At 41.2% G+C, this 21,349-nt stretch overlaps 1 protein-coding gene across 7 annotated transcripts in view; it reads right to left on the bottom strand.

Annotated features, from left to right (window-relative positions):
• MAP4K3 (mitogen-activated protein kinase kinase kinase kinase 3) overlaps nt 1-21,349 on the bottom strand; it is a 103,448-nt gene that overhangs the window by 29,026 nt on the left and 53,073 nt on the right. For 6 of the 7 annotated variants that reach the window (XM_086631823.1, XM_086631822.1, XM_086631824.1 and 3 more), the window contains 7 exons: nt 15,108-15,166; nt 13,948-13,986; nt 13,601-13,654; nt 7,619-7,661; nt 6,436-6,598; nt 5,331-5,440; nt 3,556-3,597 (listed from right to left, as the gene is read on the bottom strand). In XM_086631823.1, the coding sequence (XP_086487949.1) occupies nt 3,556-3,597; nt 5,331-5,440; nt 6,436-6,598; nt 7,619-7,661; nt 13,601-13,654; nt 13,948-13,986; nt 15,108-15,166 (510 nt within the window). The remainder of the gene's footprint in view (nt 1-3,555; nt 3,598-5,330; nt 5,441-6,435; nt 6,599-7,618; nt 7,662-13,600; nt 13,655-13,947; nt 13,987-15,107; nt 15,167-21,349) is intronic. The other variant, XM_086631826.1, reaches the window with a different exon arrangement.

Here is a 21,349-nt window from a genome sequence, read left to right as displayed (position 1 = left end):
CCCACGCTGGAGCAGAGATGCCTGTGCCTGAAGGAGGTCGTAGAGAATGGTCTCCATGAACTGGTGGACACTGATGACGAGGCAGAGACTCATCCGAAGCCTGGGGAGAACCACATGCCAGAGTGGGTGACAGCTCCCTACGGAGCCGTGACTCTGTGGGGAAAAGCCCATGCTGGAGCAATCTGACGGGTAATGATCGCATCCTGCAGGAAGGACTCACATTGGAGAAGTCTGTGGACTGTCCCATGAGGAGGGGATCCATTGGGCAGGGGAAAAGAGTGTAAGGAGTCCTCCTCCTTTGAGAAAGGAGTGGCAGAAACAACATGTAATGAACTGACCTGCAACCCCCCATTCCCTGTCCTCCTGCACCACTGGAGGAGGAGGCGGAGCAAGAAAGAAAGGAGGGGTGGGGGAAAGGTGTTTTTAAGATCTGGCTTTGTTTCTTGTTATCCTCTCTGAGCCGTTAACAAATTAAATTGATTTGTCACCTGAGCTGAGTCTGTTTTGCCCATGGCCATGGTTGGTGGGTGATCCCTCCCTGTTCTTATCTCGACCCTCAGTCCTTGTTACACTTTTCTCCTCTCCACCTCACTGAGGCGGAGGACCGAGTGATCGACCCTGTGGTGTCTTAGCGGCTGGCTGGGCTAAACCATGACACATGTGCCTTAGCATAGTTTCCAGAGTAATCTGCTCCATGATCTTTTTGGGTACAGAGGTGAGACTGACTGGTCTGGGTTCCTTGGATATTCCTTTTCACCTTTTTAAAGATAGGGGCTATGTTTCCCCTGTTCCAGTCAGTGGGATCTTCACCAGACTGCCACAACTCTTGAAATACGATGTCTAGCAGCTTAGCAACTTCATCTGCCAGTTCCCTCAGGACCCACAGATGCATCTCATCAGGTCTCACGGGTTTGTGCACCTTCAGGTTCCTTAGATGGTCTCAAACTTGATCTTCTCCTACAGTGGGCAGTTCCTCATTCTCCCAGTCCTTGCCTTTGCCTTCTGCAACTTGGGCAGTGCGGCTGGAGCTCTTGCCAGTGAAGACTAAAGCAAAAAAGTCATTCAGAACCTCAGCCATCTCCATATCCCAAGTAACCAGGTCTCCTGCTTCCTTCTAGAGGGGGCCCACATTTTCCCTAGTCCTTCTTTTATCACTGATATACCTATAGAAGTTTTTCTTGTTGCCCTTAATGTCCTTGGCCAGATTTAATTCTATCAGGACTTTTACTTTCCTAACCTGATCTTTGGCTGCTCACACAATTTCTCTGTATTCCTCCCAGGCTACCTGTCCTTGCTTCCACTCTCTGTAGGCTACCATTTTGTGCTAGAGTTTGTCCATGCAGACCTCCTGGTATTTCTGTCTGACTTCTTCTTGGTTAGGATGCATTGCTCCTGAGGCTGGAAACTGTGGTGGTGACACCGGCCACAGAGCCACGTGTTACTAGACTGGGTGCATCTGTTTCTTCCAGTGTCACTTCCTGCAATTGGAAGGAGAGAGAAAAACACCTGTGCCCCAGATTCCCTTACCAACTGTGCCCAGGGCTCTGAAGACTCTTTTGATTGCCCTTGGACTACATGTTGCTGCTTCATCACCACCCACATGAAAAACCACTAATGGGTAATAGTCTGAGGGCCGTACCAGGCTAGGAAGTTTCTTAGCCATGTCCTTAAACTGCACCCCAGGGAAGCAGCAGACTTCCCTAAGAGGGTCTGTCCAGCATATTGGACCCTTTGTTCCAAAAAGCAAAAGGGAGCTGCCTACAACTACAACATGTCTTTTCTTCCTCGTGGAGGTGATCGTGATACCAGGGGTAGGCCCTTCTGACCCTGGCAACACCTCTGGTGTAGAAGGACATTTAACTATTTTAGAGGACAGTAAGAATGCAAAACACTTACCAGTTGGCAACATAATTAAGAACCAGAAGTCAAAAAAACCCAAGCAAACAAGAATCAGAACAATGATGTACCACAGAAAAAGAACAGAAGAGATTGAGGTATTGTCAAAGTTTTACTTGCAGTGGCAGGGTATTTGTTAAACAAGACTCTCAGGTGATGTTAGGATGCAAAACATGCTTCACAATAGAGAAATACTAAGAAATACTTTACTAATAGTAAAAAGTCCAGTAACCCCTAAGACATGGGAGAATCCCTTCCTTACCCAATTTTTTGTTATTTGGCAACTGAAGGAGACAGCAGGCAGAAAGGAAAATGTATGTGCCAAATCAGTCTTCAACACTTAACAGGAAGGTTACAAAGTTTATTATAAATAAAAGGTGAGGCATGATGAGTGAAGAGGAAGAGAGGGGAGTTTCTAACCTGGGGACCAGCAGAACCAGAAAATTAGTGCACTACAAAGACACACAAACATGCAGAGAGCAGTTCAATACCCAAAGACTTCAGAAGTTTTCCTATTTTAGTCAGTCTCTTTTTACAGCTTCATTTTATTAGCAACTCACAGTCATTCTCTGATGGCCTGCCCCTGAAGTCTGTGGCAAAAGTTCAACACGTATGACTTCATTCTGAGCTATTCTATTTTCTACTCTTTTTCTCATTCCAGTCACTGAATCTATCTTATTTCCCCGTCCCCATGACAATATGGTTCTTTTCAATGCCAGGAGTGCTTCCGAATTTCTGTCATCCACTAGTTTAAAGTACGCACTCCTAGGCCATGCATTTAGTTTAATATTTAGTTTATCAAAACAGGATTAACCTCAATAAACGATGCTAAACATATCAAGAATTCAGAGCTCTGGAACAATCCCGTGCATTTATGCAAGAGATTACAGTTCTAAGGAACTGAAGCACGACATCTACCTCAACCTGTCCTGCTTCTCTAAAACGGGTAGGAATAATATAATTTCCACTTAAACATCCTTGTAGCAGTTTTATTTTCCTATCTAAAGATGAGAAACTGATCTGGCTTAGGAGTAACATAGCTAAAAGGTTAGTTTAAAATTAGATGAACCCCTCATTTGGTGCACAGCACAACTACATGAATGCATGCTCCAGCATGCACAGAGGAGAGTGGTGAGGGCAGAAACATGGTCAAGAAAGAAGGAAAGACTGGATCTTCTGATCACAGTGCTGGCTAAAAGCAGAGTGACAAGCTTGCGCAGATATTGCAATGAAATTCTAGTTTACTTTATGCCATGGAGGTGCACATAGATGTTTGTAAGTTATTTCCAGCCCTAAGACATCCAGGAATCCTGTTTTCACAAGTTTTGAAGCCTGGAGCTACATAGTATAAACTTGGAGCTATTTGCAATTCCAGAGAGGCATGGTGTCCTCAGATCAGGATCTTCATTGCACTGAAAGTAACCCTCATTCACTTTTTAATGAAGCAAACAAACAAAAACCCTTCCAAAATTTACTTCAAGAGCACAAAATCAAGGGTGATTTCTGAAATATCATAACTGTGGCTTGACATTTCTAAGAGATACTGATGTTTATTTTTTTTTAAAGATACTACAAACATTCAAAAAAATCTAATGTCAGCTTCAGTAAGAAAACATGCTCTGCTTCCAACATCCATTTGCATGACTCAGTAATACTCACGTGAACTTTAGGTGTGGGAGGAAGGCCATTACTAATTGGCTTCTAGAAAATAAAAAGTTAAATAGTATGATTACACTCACATGTGCACGTATGCATGAACATGCATATTCTCTCCCCACACTACAGCATAACCAAAATACAAGTCTAAAAATTTTTTTTCAGAATGCTGTTAGAATCACTTGATAAATAATTGAGCATAATTACGTTAGGAGAAAATAATATGCCAATACTTTTATCTACATAAGAAATAGATACAAAACCCTCCCTGCAGATTTAAGAAAATAAATACAGTTGTGTCATGTCTTTCTACACTATGCTAAATGGAAGGCACTAGGCACCTACTGGGACACTCCGCTGTGTCCAGTGCCACAGGTACTAGACCTGAAAGCCATGGTTGAGCTTTGGCTACAGTCCCATTTTTAAGCATGAGGTTAGGCTAGAGACCTCCCTTCCAACTGACACTTTCATAATTCTGTATGAGTTCACTAACCACATGTCTCTAGTGACCACACATCATAAACTATTATTTTCTTTCATTAAAACCTCTACTGCAATTCTCTAATATCTCCTCATTGAATGTCTGTGTAGTCTATTGGGCAACATTTTCACATAACGATAATGCCTGAAAGAATGCCACATCCAGCAATACAAAGTTTAAACAATATTGTTCAATATCACAAGCAGCCTTAAACTCCATCAATCAGTTCTAGACCCACTTTCCTGTATCAGTACCAATTTCTTCTAGTAAAAACATGCTTCTGAAGAAATGTATTTTACAGGTAACACAGGAAACTTCAAACACACAATTTCAAATGCCAAGTTCAAAGCAGTTCAGGAAATCATACTTTCCAAAGTACTGGCACTTCCTTAAAACAAAACAAAAATGCACACAATGTTCCTGCTATATTTCCTTTTCACTTCTCTCAAAAGAGCAGTATTTCCAACCTCATCCTTAGAAGAAGCCTCCAAACAGTGCAGTTTCACATTACACTACAGATGTCCCACTCCCTCCTATCTCACATTCCCGCTTTTGCTTTTGCATCACAAAAGTGACCACTAGAAAAAAAAAGCTCATTTGGAAGAGATGAAAGGGGAATAGTCCTTCTCCTGAGCTCAGATCAGATTACATGTGGTGTAAAACTGCACTCTCTCCACGACTGCAACTTCATGTAAGTATATGTAGCTCAAGTCTCACACTAAACCCAAGCTACTAAACCCTGAAACCCACGGCTGCAGAGGCCAACAGGCAAACAGCTTGCACATCTGGACCTCAATCTACATTTCTCCTTTTCTTCCCCTGAACACAAAAATGCCTGTATATCTACACCTGGGATAGGAGGAGGACTCGTTTGGGAACAGCCCTGATTCCGACTCTGTCCCAGGGCAGCTAAACCCTCCAGTAAGCCATGAGGTGGCAGTATATTACTTAATGTCCTCACTTGCCTAAATAGTCATTGCTCAGTACAACGTATTACATACATCTCTCTTGCAGGATCTCACTCTTATTACATGTGTCTCAAGTATGTGAATGCAAGCAAGTAAATCTTGTATATCCGTGATTATGTTAGTTTCCAAAGAAAATCAGATACCAACTCAAACTTCAGTTTAAGACTGTATCACAATTAGACGATCTAGCAAAACTGTGCTTTGATTCAAAGTAAACAAGATTCCACCCAGCATCATTTCTGTACTAAAGAGTGCAGCCGCTCCTTTTCATTGTTCATGTAGTTCAATTGAGACAACTTTAAACTAACATCTAGAAGCTTAATACCTACCAGTATTTCCTTCTTTTCTCTCCTTGAAATATTAGTGTCTCTAGCTTCGTTCTGTTGATGTGGTGATCCGTCTCTTTCACCATTTAATTGTACAGAAGTGACTCCATTACCTAGAAAGATTTGTATTTTAAAATGTGTTCTTCTACCTTTGACTTAAAGAGTAGTCTAGTCTAAAAACAATTTTGAATAGTCAAAATTTCCACTTATGTCAGAACATTTTCCAATAACCTAATTTATTTCGAAAGCATGCACGTTCCTACGTGTGCACATATAACCATCTATAAAGCCACATTCAATATCAGTCTATAGCTTTTGGTAATTAATATAACAAATCTATTGTGGGCATGGAAATGGATCCAGTCATGGTTATAAGGAAAAATGTATTTAACATATCTAAAGAAAAACTTGGCTATAGCTAATGCTTAAATTATCAATTCTTTATAAATAGCCTTGAGGTATTTCTTAGCACTGGATGCTTAAGCGTTATAGTCAAATCTGTAACACACCAACTGCAGTACTAAATATGTAGCAAGGAAGAGATAGCAAGATATCAATTAAGAGTCAGACATCGAGCTTGCTTAAAACAAGCCAGTCCAGGACAGTTCTCAAAGCATCAGACTTCAACAAAAGCGTAAAAGGAACAGCCTGAGCAAACAGTAAACAAACACAATTACCTGCTATACCAGTTCATTACATATAAAAGCAAACTTTCAAAGCAAAACTGTATTCTTGACATGTCAAATGACAACAATAGTTGACATACAGGGCCAGAATCTGAAAGCTACATACAGAAAAGTTTTTTCTTCACTGTGCCAATCCCAATATACTATACTATAAGCCTGTAGCTTAGAAAAGCAATTGTGTCACCAATGGCATCAGCAGGAATTGTGTTAGTGACTTTACTAGAAAGTACATTTGACCCTCTTCAAGAGTTCAAGCATGCTTTCTTTGTGCATTTCGGCTTTCATGCACTTTCTGTGACTGGCCCACCACAGAAAAATTACCACAGTATGTTTCAATCTGTACATAGGTGAGGATGTAGAACTAAAATCACATCAGATTATTTAAGAAATGTTTGTATACTTTGTGGTGTCACTTTTATTACCTAAAGCATTAGATTTGTGTGGAGGTAACCGAGGAGGTGGCGGTCTGGGTGGAACCTGAGATGCAGATTTTGCTGGACTCTCTGATGTTGGGCATCTCTTGATTGTCCCTTGATTATCATTTTCAGAAGAATGAGTTTCTTGGGGAATAAAGATGGATTTAGGCTGAAAAAGACATAGTAATAATAAAAACATAATGAAAAAAGATTCAAAGCATCCATGCTACTTCTCAATGAGGAAAAAAAAAAGACATGCAATATTTGGATCCTGGAATTTTCACAAGTAAATTGATAAAGCAACATGTCCTGCCATGCACATTTATTTCAAAAAACAAACTAGAAGGAAATGTATACCAGTAAGGAAAACCTTGTTATTGACAAAGGACAAATTCAAAATCATTATATTCAAGTCATGCAATAAACAATTATTGGAGAAGTGAAAACGCCACTGTTTATGACTACAGAAAACCAAACCAGACATTTAAGTAGAAACCACACAACATTCAATGATGTGGTCAGAACTTTGTGTAAAGAATCCCAAATAGGGGATGTAACCACAAAGGGCAACGTTGTTTAGTCACTGGCTGCACTAATGCTGCTTGTAAAACCCTTCTCAGTTAGCAAAGATAGTTAGTGCAGGAGGGAAAGTAATCAAACCTGCAGTTTTTGCCTGGAGAACTGACAGCCAGACAAAAAAGATATACTTTTTTTAAAATTTTTGCTCATATTAAGATAACTTCAGTGTGAAAAGATCCACTTACTCTTCAAGTGGCAGCATGCAAAACCTAATCTGATCCAGGAATGCCTGCGAAGATCACCATTCAGACACCAAAAGTCAGCAAGCAGATGCTTTGTTTGGCAGCTCATTATTAAAAATTATGTGTGGTACTAAATTTTTTTAACTACCCAATTTATTCCTTCCAAAGTATCAGAAGTGCAATTAGTCAGAAACAGCACTTTCACACTGACAAATACCCTACAGTGCAAGACTGCATGCAGATTTGCAGTTAAAGACTAACAACATACAGGTCAAGCCCCTGGCTATACTCTTGACTGAAAACTTGATTGAAGTCTTCAAGCCATGGCTCAAGTGACAGCCATCAGTACAGTCATTTAGACACTTCTGAATGTGTTTATTTATTTTAAGTGCCCTTTTATTCTGGGAAACAAAATCCCTGTCACTTACCTTTGGTGGTAAAGGAGGTGGCACTTTAGGTTTCATAGTTGCACTATAAATAAAAGAAACAAAACAGATTGTTCTTCAGTGTAGCTCTTTGAACTTCATATTACAGTGTTCAAGAGGATACAGGATTTTATAAACGTCATACAAATAAACACCATTAACTTGCCAACAGCACTATTAAATCCAAATAACCGCATCATGAATACTTTTAAACATTTTTTTATTGCTGTGCATACCACAGATACTATCAGAAAACTCAAGTATCACAGACCCCCTCTAGAGAGCACAAAGTGACATGAATTCATATAAGACACACACTTGTGCAGAAAAAAGTAGGGAGATGCAGAGCAGGCCTGATACTTTGTTGAGAGGAGAAAGATTTATGGTATCAGTGAGCTATTCTAAAGGGCCCTCTGTAGGTGGCCATACAGGGCAAAGGGGAGTTACAAGAAGACTGATGAATACCATTCCTTGAAAAATTTACCACTGACTCCTTCCAAACAGCTTTACACATGAAAGGAAAATCCATCTGCGATGGACATTTAAGCCTATTGTCTAGGCTGTTTGTGGTTTTTTTTTCTTCCCTGACTTTCTTTTTTCACAGAAATCTTGGGAAAAAAAACTTTTTAATGCAAGAATAATTCAATAGTCTGGCTCAACAGTACAAGATATCAGCAGGGAATAAGAAAGCTAAAGCATCAGGAGGGTTCTTCCTCTGCTGGTTCTATGTTTTAAAGAATATGCTGCATTTTAAAAAAATCTTAAATTCTTTGTTTTTAAAAACTCTTACACTGTCCTGTTTCTAATCTTTTGGAGCAGAAAATTATTTCCATTAAATAAATTAGGAATACAGCTGTGAAAACTTGACATTCTTAGAATCATAGAATCAGAGAATGGTTAGGGCTGGAAGGGACCTTCAAAGGTCATCTAGTCCAACCCCCCTGCAAGGAACAGGGATATCTCCAACTAGATCAGGTTGCTCAGGGCCTCATCCAACCTGGCCTTGAACGTCTCCAGGGATGGAGCATCCACCACCTCTCTGGGCAACCTGTTCCAGTGTTCTACAACTCTCATGGTAAAAAACTTTTTCCTAATATCCAATCTGAATCTACCTCCCTCTATTTTAAAACCATTACCCCTTGTCCTATCACAACTGGCCCTCCTGAACAGCCTCTCCCCATCTTTCTTGTAGGCCCCCTTGAGGTACTGGAAGACTGCTATAAGGTCACCCCGGAGCCTCCTCTTCTCCAGGCTGAACAGCCCCAACTCTTTCAGCCTGTCCTCATAGGAAAGGTGCTCCAGCTCTCTTATCATCTTCGTGGCCCTCCTCTGGACCCTCTCCAACTGGTCCATGTCCTTCTTATGTTGGGGGCTCCAGAACTGGACGCAGCACTCCAGGTGAGGTCTCACGAGGGCAGAGTAGAGGGGGAGAATCACCTCTCTCGACCTGCTGGCCACGCTCCTTCTGATGCAGCCCAGGATGCGGTTGGCCTTCTGGGCCGCAAGAGCACATTGCCGGCTCATATTGAGCTTCTCGTCCACCAGTACTCCCAAGTCCTTCTCCTCAGGGCTGCTCTCGATCCATTCTCCGCCCAGTCTGTATTTGTGCCTGGGATTGCCGTGACCCAGATGTAGGACCTTGCGTTTGGCCTGCTTGAACTTCATAAGGTTGACATGGGCCCACCTCTCCAGCCTGTCAAGGTCCCTCTGGATGGCATCCCTCCCTTCCAGCGTGTCGATGGCACCACACAGCTTGGTGTCATCGGCGAACTTGCTGAGGGTGCACTCCATGCCACTGTCCACGTCACCGACAAAGATGTTGAAAAGGGCCGGGCCCAACACGGACCCTTGAGGGACGCCACTCGTGACCGGTCTCCACTTGGACATCGAGCCGTTGACCACTACTCTCTGAGTGCGGCCATTGAGCCAATTCCTTATCCACCGAGTGGTCCATCCATCAAACCCATGCCTCTCTAGTTTAGAGAGAAGAATGTCGTGCAGGACAGTGTCAAAAGCTTTGCACAAGTCCAGGTAGATGATATCCGTTGGTCGACCCTTGTCCACCGATGCTGTCACCCCATCATAAAAGGCCACCAAGTTGGTCAGGCACGATCTGCCTTTGGTGAAGCCATGTTGGCTGTCACCCACCACCTCCTTGCTCTCCATGTGCCTTAGCATGGTTCCCAGGAGAATCTGCTCCATGACCTTGCCAGGCACAGAGGTGAGGCTGACCGGCCTGTAGTTGCCCAGGTCCTCCTTGTTCCCCTTTTTAAATATGGAGGTTATGTTCCCTCTCTTCCAGTCATTGGGGACCTCACCAGACTGCCACGACTTCTCAAATACAATGGCCAGTGGCTTGGCAACTTCATCCGCCAGTTCCTTCAGGACCCGCGGATGGATCTCATCAGGTCCCATGGACTTGTGCACCTTCAAGTTCCTCAGATGTTCCCGAACCTGCTCTTCAAGTACAGTGGGCGGTGGTTCATCCTCACAGTCCCTGCTAGTTCTTTCCACAGCTTGGGCGGTAAGACAAGAGGCTTTATCAGTGAAGACTGAGGCAAAAAAGTCATTGAGTAACTCAGCCTTCTCTGTGTCCCAGGTAACCAGAGCACCAGTATCCTTCCAGAGGGGGCCTATGTTCTCCTTGGACTTTCTTTTGTCCCCTACATACCTATAGAAGCTTTTCTTATTGCTTTTTATATCCCTTGCCAAATTCAATTCCTTCAGGGCTTTAGCCTTCCTCACCTGATCCCTGGTCACTCGTACAGCTTCTCTGTATTCCTCCCAGGCTATCTGTCTCTGCTTCCACCCTCTATAGGCTATCCTCTTCATTTCCAGTTGGTCCAGGAGCTCCTTGCTCATCCACGCGGGCTTCCTGGTCTTTTTGCCCGACTTGTTCTTCATCAGGATGCACCTCTGCTGAGCTTGGAGGAGGTGCTTCTTGAATGTGGACCAACTTTCCTGGGCCCCTCGTCCCTCCAGGGCCGCCTCCCACAGCACTTTGCCCATGAGGTCCTTGAAGAGGCCGCAGTCCGCCTTCTTGAAGTCTAGGGCACAGAGCTTGCTGAATAGTTTCCTTGCTGCCCCGTGGATCTTGAACTCCACCGAGTTTATATTCTATATGCAAGATATTCTTGCATATCTATATGCAAGATATTCTTGTGCAAGATATTCTTGCACAATATCTTCCTTATTTTTAGATTACGTTCCAAAGTCTTGGGAAAATATCCAAGTATTAAGATATCTGTTTGCTTGTTTACAGATCAACAACTTGTCTGCTTTGCTTCATTCTTTTCAGGAGTTTCGGTCCTGGCACCCTTATCAGTTGCTTTTATTTCAGTGAAGCTGGAAGGGAACATCTGAGAACGGGTTAGGCTGTGTTGTGCACTTCAGCTGCTATGGTGGTGGAAATTATCTTCTCTTCATAACATGGGACCAAGCTTAAGTCCTCAGTCAGGTGTGTCCAAGCTCTGTTTGTACTGTCTTTTATATTCTTCTCTGAAAAAAAAACCAACAACAAAAAACAAACCACAAACAAAAAAGCCAATGATTTGGCATAAATGTGACAGATGTTTGTACAAAAGACTGCATGCCCTGGTTTCAACAGCAAGGTTTATGTGCAGTTTGTCACCACTGATCACGCAGGGCAGTGACCCAATAATTTCTTCTTTCCTAGCTTCCATAACCAGGAATTTCAAGTATCATCAGCTTTGCTGCACATGAGAGAAAAAGAAATATCAAAACAATCAAAATTATTAAATGAAGAGAGATAATTTTAGGTCATTCCCTAAAGTGTGTGAATTCTCTGCTGCTATGAATCAGTCAGACTCAGAGTCACCAGTTTGGACTGGAAGGCATAGAGCTGCTTCATTGTTTTCGTTCACCATCTGAAGTGACTGATGTCATATGTGCTCTCCAATTGCAGCTCCATCTCACAGAATACAAATCAAATAAAAGTCTTGAATCTTCAGTGGGCTCCAGAGAAAGACATCCAAGATCAAGCTGATGAATCAACATATTGCAGCAGATCTTTGAGCTCAAAATGAGATACCAAGAAGAAAGGCACAGATGCAGAACCTGTCTGACCCAAGGCTGAGGCATGCTATATTTCCCTATGCTTACAGGAAATTGCCAGGCCCTGTAGAGCAAGAGAAATACAGGAAGAAGCAAAAAACACCACGACTTTTTTTGGAAGACCATTGGTAATTGTCCTTAGGGTCAGACGAATTGGAACCTCTCTGGAAGCTATTAGGTTCTTTCTTGCTTAACCTGAAAAAGAAAATCCACAGCAACACGACAGTGACAGTGCAGCTAAAAGTCAATGCTGTGTGAAAGTTCTGATGGAGCTCATGCAAGGATCAAGGACCTCAAAGCACTGGACAAAGAAGTCAGTGCAAGCACTTCAAGACAGCAGGGATCAAGAGGTTCCGAGCCCTGGAACATTACGGAAATTGATGATACTGGCTGCAAATAGAGCAAGAAGTGGGGGGAAAAAGAAAAAACAATAAGCAAAAACGAACAGCCAGACACAGAGCTGTATACAAAAAACATCCAGAGATTAGTAAGGATGGAGGAACCAAGCTGAGCTGGCTTATAGCAGGGCAGATACCTAGAGCATCTTCACTGAAGGCCATCAGAGTAGAGCTGGCAGCACGGAGCTACAGGGGACCGTTATATCCTACAGCGCAGGAAGCCTGAGTTATCACCACCAAGGTCTATCCCAGACATGAGCAAAGTGGGTTCTCAGCTTGGTCCAAGTGCAGGGGAGCAAATCAATGAGTAGTATTATCAACCTCTTCCTCTCAAAGACAAGACACAGGAGCTTCATACTATCGATGAACTGTGTAATCAATGCCTTTAAAAATACATGCCTTTAAACAACCACTTATTAAGGAATTACAAAGAATTTCTTAAGGAATTAGGAAGGGAATAAAGCCTGCTAAAACCTGACTAAGAATAATTTTTCTTCTATAAATATCACTTGTGCCAAACAGCAAACATACTTGTGATTTGACAAGTTGATCATTAAAAACCTCACGTTCAATGCACTTGTCACCTAGCTGACATCAGACACTATCAGTAGCTTCACCCTTCTTGAAGGAGGCTGTCCCTCGTGCTCAGTACAATGATGAAAACCACTGCCTTTCTTATAAAAGAACACTAGTGAAATAACTCAAGAAAAAAAAAAAGATATTTGGTTCTTTAAGAGATGCCAGCAACAGATAACACAGGTTTTACAGGTTTCGGGTATGAAACAACAGCTTTCAAAATTACCCATTAACAGAAAGTAAACAAGAATTCTGTCTAAACGGCATCTTTTTGGTCTTTACATCAGATTTATCTAGGAACGTAAATTTCCACATACTGGCTGTGCATTTTAAATTGTTTCAGCTCTCACCTGTCAATCAAATAGAACCCAAGAATACTTATACCAGTGGAAATTAATTATGCTCATATAAAATTAACACACGGCTATTAATACTGCCTTTGCAGTCACACAACCTTGCTCTCTCTGTGGTAAGGAAGCCAGCTCTATTCCAAAACCAAGCACCCATACAAGCATTCTCCTAGCTGAGAAGGTGGGCAGAACAAACTCAACCATCTAGAGAAGAAGTTATGTATCTTTAATGAGCTTTATTTTAACATCCAGTCACCAGTTCTAAAGAAGACACTAGGACCAGAGTCAGACAAATTACTGGCTCAATATAACTACTCCAAGATTTTGTTCTATAATAGAAGATAAAAGGACAACTGCATCAAATGAGGAACAAGATTTTTTATTTCCCCTAATTTATCACAAGTTTATCAGCAGAACAAGAAAACTTCTGGGGATGTAATCTAGGAACAACATTAAATGCCTATCCTTAAAAATGCCATCCTGAGCTATTAGAGACAGAACATAAAACTTTTTTTTTAAATCATATCTATTCAAGAACCAGCTTTTATATATTTAAGTATTTATATTAACAACAAGAAAGGACTTACTGTTTAGCATCTTCATCTGCATCATCATCGTCTTCTAAATGTGCCACATGTCCCCTAAGAAAATGAACAAGGTACTATGGCTGAGTGAGTGTATTAAAATTACCTTGACTACTGTGAAAAATTCTGAGCTCAAGGACTACCACCTCTTCTACAGAATTTTACTGTCTTTTAGCTTTTTATCAATATTATCACTATTCTTAAAAGCACAGCTGCAATCCAGACAACCAAGCCTCTCCCATATCCTCTCAGCAAGTATAGGGACAAACAAGAACTAGTTGTGACAGACGTAAGAAATCAACACACAGATGACTGAAACACACAAGAAAGAAAAAAAAAAATAGAATTACCGCTGATGTAGCTCTTCTTCAACTGATTTTAAGAGACTCCTTCAGCATTAAATAAGAATAAGAACACAGTTTAATTGTGGCACACAAACTTAATTATCAAAAGCCAGGGCAACTGCTCCTACGATTCTATCAGTAAATAATCAAGCTGGCTTTCAGAACATACATCAAACATCCACATATAAATGAGCATAGCTCCATTTTTTATTTTTTACTTTTAAATTAATTTTTTTTACACAACACTTTCATATATGTTTATTAATGTATTGCTATTAAGTGCAGTGGTCCTGTACTGTAAAACAAGGACTGTCTTCGCTTGATCCAATTTAAAACAAATCCATACTATCCAAGAAAGTCATAATCATAAAAAGAAAAATCAGAGGATTAAACTACTATTGGAATAAATTCATTCTACCCTAGTTAATTTTTGTAACATTCTGAACTTCTTCGGTTTTGTGTCTTTGTCTGACAACACAGACAGGGAAGAACAGCAGGCAAAACACAGGGATGAGAAATAAAAGGATCTCGGAAGATATCAATATTCCTATTTTCCCCAATAAAAGATTGTGTAAAAATATTATGTTCTATGCTTAATTTCTGCATTTTTTAAAATATGATTAAATTTAGCAAAGCAAAGCTAGGCATCCTAATTCTGACACGCATAAATGTAAATTAAGAAATTGGGTGGAAAGGAAGAATTACATGGAAAACTATTTAATATGATTAATACAACAAAATTATTAAATTTATGAATATGAAGTTAAAGGACTTTGCTCAGACAGGTAAGCTTTGTTTTTTGAAGCACCTATAACTGAATGTTCTTAGTACCCTATAACATGAAAAAGGGCATAAAGCAATGTAAAAGAGCAGCACTGGTAGTTTCTAGATGGGGTAAAATTGTGCTTTGTGGGACTTCTCATGCAGAACGTTTTGTTAACAAGCAGACCAAGGTAACAGCTCTTAAAGGAAGCTTACAGCACCACAGAGACAATATGGTCAACATAGCCTCAAATACTGAAAAGTGCTGTAGTTCTGTATCTCTAAACAAGCTTGACATACTTTACTACATTCATTTCCGCTAATGTGTCTGACACACATTTGTGATTTTTATATTAAAACAGTCTTGAATTAATTAAAGAGAGAAAATGCCATTGCTTACTCACTTATTTGCACCCAAGAAGTAGCCACACTGAGGACCGTGACCATATTCTAGCTGTAGATCCTACAAATGTAAGAGAACGCATCTTTACGGTGAAGAGGTGAGCATCAAACACATACCATGTGTCATGCTGCTGTTATCCCCTCTGCCACACCTGAGCTACCAAACAAGCTCCTTCCTCTGGCTTTCCTGGCCCCTAACATCACTGAGGCCCGTCACACCCGAAAATGTCCTTTCTGCCAGTTTGCTGCATCTCTAAGTTCTTTTAAAACTCTGACCTTACCCCCTTCCTTGGACACAGATTCTTTGCTCAAATAAAGTCAGTTGCAAAACAGGAAACAAAAACAATAAAATAAATTTAAAAAAAAAGAAAAAAGGATTTATGACCCCATAGAGAACGCAGCCGTTCCTCAATGGCATATTATAGTATTTGTTTCAGATGGGGAGTAGCTCTGGCAGAGAGCCTGAAAAGCCTTTAGCACACACATTAAAGAAATAAGCAGAGAGGACAGTAAAAGTGTTTTTATAGCTCTGGTTACAGCAATGCGTATTTTAAGGATAACTATACATGTTCTCATGTATACTTTAAGATCATCTTTCGCATCAAAAAGAAAATATTAACAGCAAAGTCAAGCACTCAAGCAATCATGGACCATGGGCTACTTAGAAAAAGAGGTGGCAATAGGTCTCCAACACTACTATTCAACAAACACCGTATGGCATACAAATTTAATGCATTAATGGGAATACAGGTACCATACCGAAGCATCATCAAATCTGCATCTGCCAGGAGGGTACTGCTATAATTAAAGGGTATTTTTTTTCTTCAGGCAGATCACAACATGAAAAATCTGAGCCTAAATTTGCTCCTAGAATACTGAGTGTATTCACCAGAAGAAATGAGTTATTGTTCACCTAAGTTAGTGATAAATGGAGCTACATTGCTCCTTTCCAGGAAACATTTAAAGGTCTCCTACCATCTTCTGTTGAACAGGTCTCTTTCAGCTGAAGCCTGTATCAAAAGCATGCCATATCTCACAGAAAGATGCCCAGATATCCAAGCTAACGGAAGGTGTCCCTCTGCCCATGGCAAGGGGTTGGAACTAGATGATCTTTAAGGTCCCTTCCAACCCAAACCATTCTATGATGCTATAAGAGCAATAAGCTTGGATTAAATGACGACAACAACTCATGGGGCTGATCTCTCAAAAGGGCATTTTTAAATCAGAGGAAAAGTCTCCCACTAAATTTACCAGTCCTCCAAGATGATGAAGCAGAAGTCACTGCAGCTTTCAGTTCCAGACTGAAATCACTTTAATACAAAGCTATGTATATTGTTTTCTGCTCAGTGAGGAGTTCCAGATTGTTCACTGCACCTTCAATTCTGCTCTGTAAAGCTAAGGAGTAGTTTCCACATGGGTGTTTCTACCACAGCTGTCAGTAGCATCTGACTGCTTCAGTGACTTCCCATATTTTCCCCAACACAAGTGAGAGATCGTGGAAAAAACAGTATGCAACTGATAATTACTTGATGTAAAAGAATGCACAGATCAGAGAGTTGAATAAAAATCGCAAAAAGCAAGCCTGATGCTGGCATCTTCTGAACCATGGGGAGACTGACTTTTCGATCTTCGTATCAACTTTATTACACATCTTTTTTCTAGAATTAAACGAAGAAACCCCAAAACCATCCAACCCCATCCCCTTCTATGGATCTGACTCACAAGGGCCACCCAACTTTCCCCCTAGACATCTGTTAATGGAGCTAGAAAGTTAGGCAGCGGGAAAGAATGGCTCACGAGAGGCCACGCCGGCAGCAAGGAAGGCTCACTTCTCTCCAGGAAAGTGGGTGGAAGGGGTCAGGCCTCAGTCATGGGTATCTTTGAAAAACCTTCTGCTATTTTATCTTCTTTCTTCACAGTTTCATCCTCCTCCTATGCCCCAATCTTGACTCTTCCTGCTCCCTGTTCCAAACAAGCTCATCAAGTCTCCTTCCCTCAAGAAAGGCCATCCTAGACTCTCCACAATTTTACTCTCTTCATCACTCCCAATATCTGTCACCTTATTCAGGCAATTCCTTTCTGCTGGTCCTCACCATCAGTGGATATACTCCAATCCACCACAAAGAAACACAGATTTAACTTTCTTTTAACTCTTGCAATCTCAAAAACTTTGGCATGTAAGCACAGGTATTTTGATTTGATTCTGATTTGATTCAGGCTCTACAGCAGAAAATAACAAGACTGGAAACGTACGATGTAACAAGGCTCACAAACAAGGAGGTTAAACAGGTCGCCTGAGTTCATGTAAGAGGACATCAGAACAAAGACGGGGAGGCTGCTGAGAAAAATAATGCCAGATCAGTAGAATGAAATATGAGATTTTCACCTTGAAGTGACAAGCGTTTTGTCTACATGTTGCAAAATCATATTCATCGAAATTACTGTCCATTTTAATTTACATACTGTGCAATTGTCACGGGTTTGCTGTAAAGAGGTTCTGGTGGCAGGAGAGGGGATTTGCTCCCTGTGACCTTCCTGGTTTTGGGACTGGGTCAGACCCGGTTCTGGCCACCAGATCGGGGTTTTGGAACTGGGTCAGACCTGGTTCTGGCCACCAGATCTCATCCCCCTCGGGGTTGAGCCACTCAGTGCCTCTGCGAATTGCCCTATTTAAGTTGGGACAAAGGAAACGGAAAAGGTGCCTTGCTGAGGAGTGAGGAGAGAAGGGAGGAGGGCTCTGCCCCCGCTCCCCGGCTCCCGGCCGGGGGCTGCCCACGCGAGGCCGGCACCACCCACTGAGGATGGTGGCGGCAGAGCCGCTTGGGGAACTCAGGGAGCACCCCGCTCTCGGGATGCCCACCAGGCCGAGTTCACCCAGAGAGGACTGGGATCTGAGAGAAACGGCCACACAGACACCAGGTCAGTGAAGACGGAACAGGACGAGGTATGCCAGAGCTGAGTTTTCCTCTGCAACCCGTGGCGAGACGGCAGTCAGGACAGACTCGGTGGAGCAGAGACCCACGCGCAGCCCGTGGAGAAGCCATGTTGGAGAAGAGATGCCTGAGCCTGAGAGAGGTTGTGAAGCATGGGATGCACGACAAGGAAGAGAGGCATCTGGAGGACGTGTGACGACCCACACCGGAGCGAGTGGCAACAACTCCCTAAGAATTTGAGACTGTGGTAAAGCCCGCACTGGAGCAATCCAATGGGGAAGGATTGCATCCTGTGGGTAGGACTCACGCTGGAGAAGTCTGTGGATTTTTCCTTGTGAGTAGGGGATCCACTGGAGCAAGGGAAATAAGGGTGTAAGGATTCCTCCTCCTTTAAGAAAAGGAGCATCAGGAACAACATGGGATGAACTGACCTGCACTCCCCCATTCCCTGCCCCCCTGCAGGAGGAGGTAGAGCCGGGAGGAAAGGAAAGGGGCGGGGGGGAAGGTGCTGTTCTTAAGATCTGGCTTTGTTTCTTTTTTACCCTCTCAAGTAACTGGTTTTGTTTCTTTTTATCCTTTCAAGTAACTGTTAATAAATTGTTTTGCTTCATTCCCAAGCCCAGTCTGTTTTGCCCAGGACCACGGTTGGTGGGTGCTCCTTCTCTGTTCTTCTCTCAACCCTCAGTCTTTTTATTATATTTTTTCTCCACTTCACTGGGGAAGGAGTGAGAGAGCGGCTGTGCGGAGTTTAGTTGCCGGATTGGCCTAAACCATAACAGCAATGTATGGCTATATACATGTACCTACATAGTACAGCAATGACAGAAAAATTAATAAGAGAAAATAAGCAAATTTCCATGAAACATAAGGGACCAGACCTTACTGGAATTTTCTTTATGAAAAGTTACATCTGCCAGAATTACTTATTTTAAAAGTTTTAAAAGGACAAAAGCTTTGTTTTGCTTTAGTTTACTATTGTGCTGCCTATTAGCATTTATTTAACTATGATTCTAATTGGATATGTATATTTTTTGATTTAACTAGCTTGTTAGTGTTCTTCTAAGTCCTTTAATTATTGATGGTTTTCACTCCAAATGTGGAGTGAAGTAATCAATCACTAGGGAAATTCTTTCTTTTGCACTCTTGATAGATAAATACTGAGAGCTAGAGAGCTTTCAGAAAGTGCAACACATTTTTTCTTGCACCCTCTATTCCAAAGATATCCAGAAGTTACAATTTTATAAAACTTCTAGCTACATAATTGATACAAAAACATCGGTAAATACTGCATGTATCCTTCAAAGCCTTCATTAACCTGTTATACTTTATCAGAACAACCAGTATAACTAGATTTTTTAAAAAAAGCCAGACATAAAGGTATTTTTCAACAAAACAAAAATCTTATCTCAGTTATGGATTCCCACTGGGAAGAGCAGATTAGCATTAATTACTAAATGATGCAACAATTGGCTTAATAAAATCTGTTAGTTCTCCTGCATCTCTAAAAGTAACTCGACAACTTTATGAATCTACATTAGTAATTTCATTTAACATGCATACAATGCTGATTAGTTAGTTAAAATTCTTTTTAGATCAGACAACATTCACAGGGAATAAATCTGAGTGACTAGACAGATATTGTCCCGGAGAATCTCGAGATCTAGAGCCAGCAGGAATTAGAAGAGGTCAATAACCTTGGCATTAAATCAAAGATGCAGCCCCAGATTATTCTGCAATCAGCCTCAGGTTACCAACGACCCATTCCTGAACCCACACAACTGTGTACAAAGACAGAGTGCTATTTGCTAGCAACGATTGCTTTGGAAAAAAGGTAATACACGGAATAATTACCAGTTCTTCTCGACAGCTTGGGTAATGTTAAATGAGGCAGTCATGTAGAAAGGCAAATCATACCTTCAGGTAAATTGTGTGCAAAGTAATCAATGACTGAAAACAATATAAAGCAAAGACAAATTTGGTGGTAGGGCCGTGCAATGAAACAAATTCCCCAGGAATGACCAAATCTACAATACCTTCTGCAGCTTAAATGTCAAAAACTGCTATTTTCTGCAGAATTGTTACTGTAACTTTGACAGTCTAATGTTCCTAATTTGTTCTGTAGGGTTGAGTTGTACTGGAAATCTATTTTTAGGTGTTCACTCCTTCAAAAACCAAAACTGATTGTATCTAGTGAACGAGCAATTCACAATTACTTCCTACATTCGCTGTTCCGGAAACCTAGTGAGAAACAAGATCATTTGAAGTGAAAAAATTAAGTCTTTAAATCCACAAAGCTGGGGAAATAACTCTGAATTTCAAAAAACACAAATCACCTTTGGACTACTAACATATCAAACAAGAAGGCACATACACATCTCTTTCTCAGTTAAATGATTAAGCAATTCCTATCACATTGCTTCACAAAAGAGGACGTTAATTTTAAAAAGAGCCTAACATTACCTAATGCATATGCTATACTTTCAAAGCCTTTATTTCCTTAAAAAGTGCATTCTTGAATTTCTTTGGATACCTTAACAGATCAGAAATAGCAAGTTATATGTATATATTTTTTAAACATGCTAAATAGAATTCTTCCCTGGTGACTGAGGTTTTACTGCACATTACTGCTATACAACCACTACTTCCCTCTCCCCTTGTATTTCAGTTCTCTATGCATTTTGTCTATGAACGTCCACCTTGCGCTAACAGCACTTTTTCAAGCCCATATAATGAAGCATCACTACTTTTCCCAGCTACAGTAAGGCCTGAATGCAACAAGCAATTGTACACAGCATTTTTAAACATGTCTCCTAGCAATAAAATTGAACATTTCATTTCCTCAGTTAGTTTTGCCAAGGCAGAACATAGCCAAAACATACAGTGAAGGTAAAGAAAGAGCAAAAACTACATTCCAAACCCTTAGGCACTTCACTCCCAGTTCTACTTATTTTCTTCTGATCATAAAGACCACGCATCACTTCATTACCTAAAGCTGAACAAAGTATGAAGACTCTCCCCAAAGTTCAGCATTAATAGCTAACATAACTCTAAAAACAAGTTGCAACTAAGTAGGATGGGAGTCTTCATGGCTTGTAACAAAGGCAAAGTGTATGTATTTGTGTATAGTGAGGAGAAAAAATAACTTAAACCAAAGCAATAGGTTTCTGGGCATTCTTCTCTATGAAGACCTCTCTAATTGAATCTTTTCCTAACAATATTTTCGTTTTCCTGCCACAAATAATTAACACAGAACAGTGATGCTGAAACACTGCATTCCTGAAACTGTTACCAAAAACTATTACAAATTATTA

The sequence above is a fragment of the Tauraco erythrolophus genome, chromosome 2 (genome assembly GCF_009769465.1).
Source record: "Tauraco erythrolophus isolate bTauEry1 chromosome 2, bTauEry1.pri, whole genome shotgun sequence".
NCBI classification, from domain to species: Eukaryota; Metazoa; Chordata; class Aves; order Musophagiformes; family Musophagidae; genus Tauraco; species Tauraco erythrolophus.
This window is presented reverse-complemented; position numbering and strand designations above follow the sequence as displayed.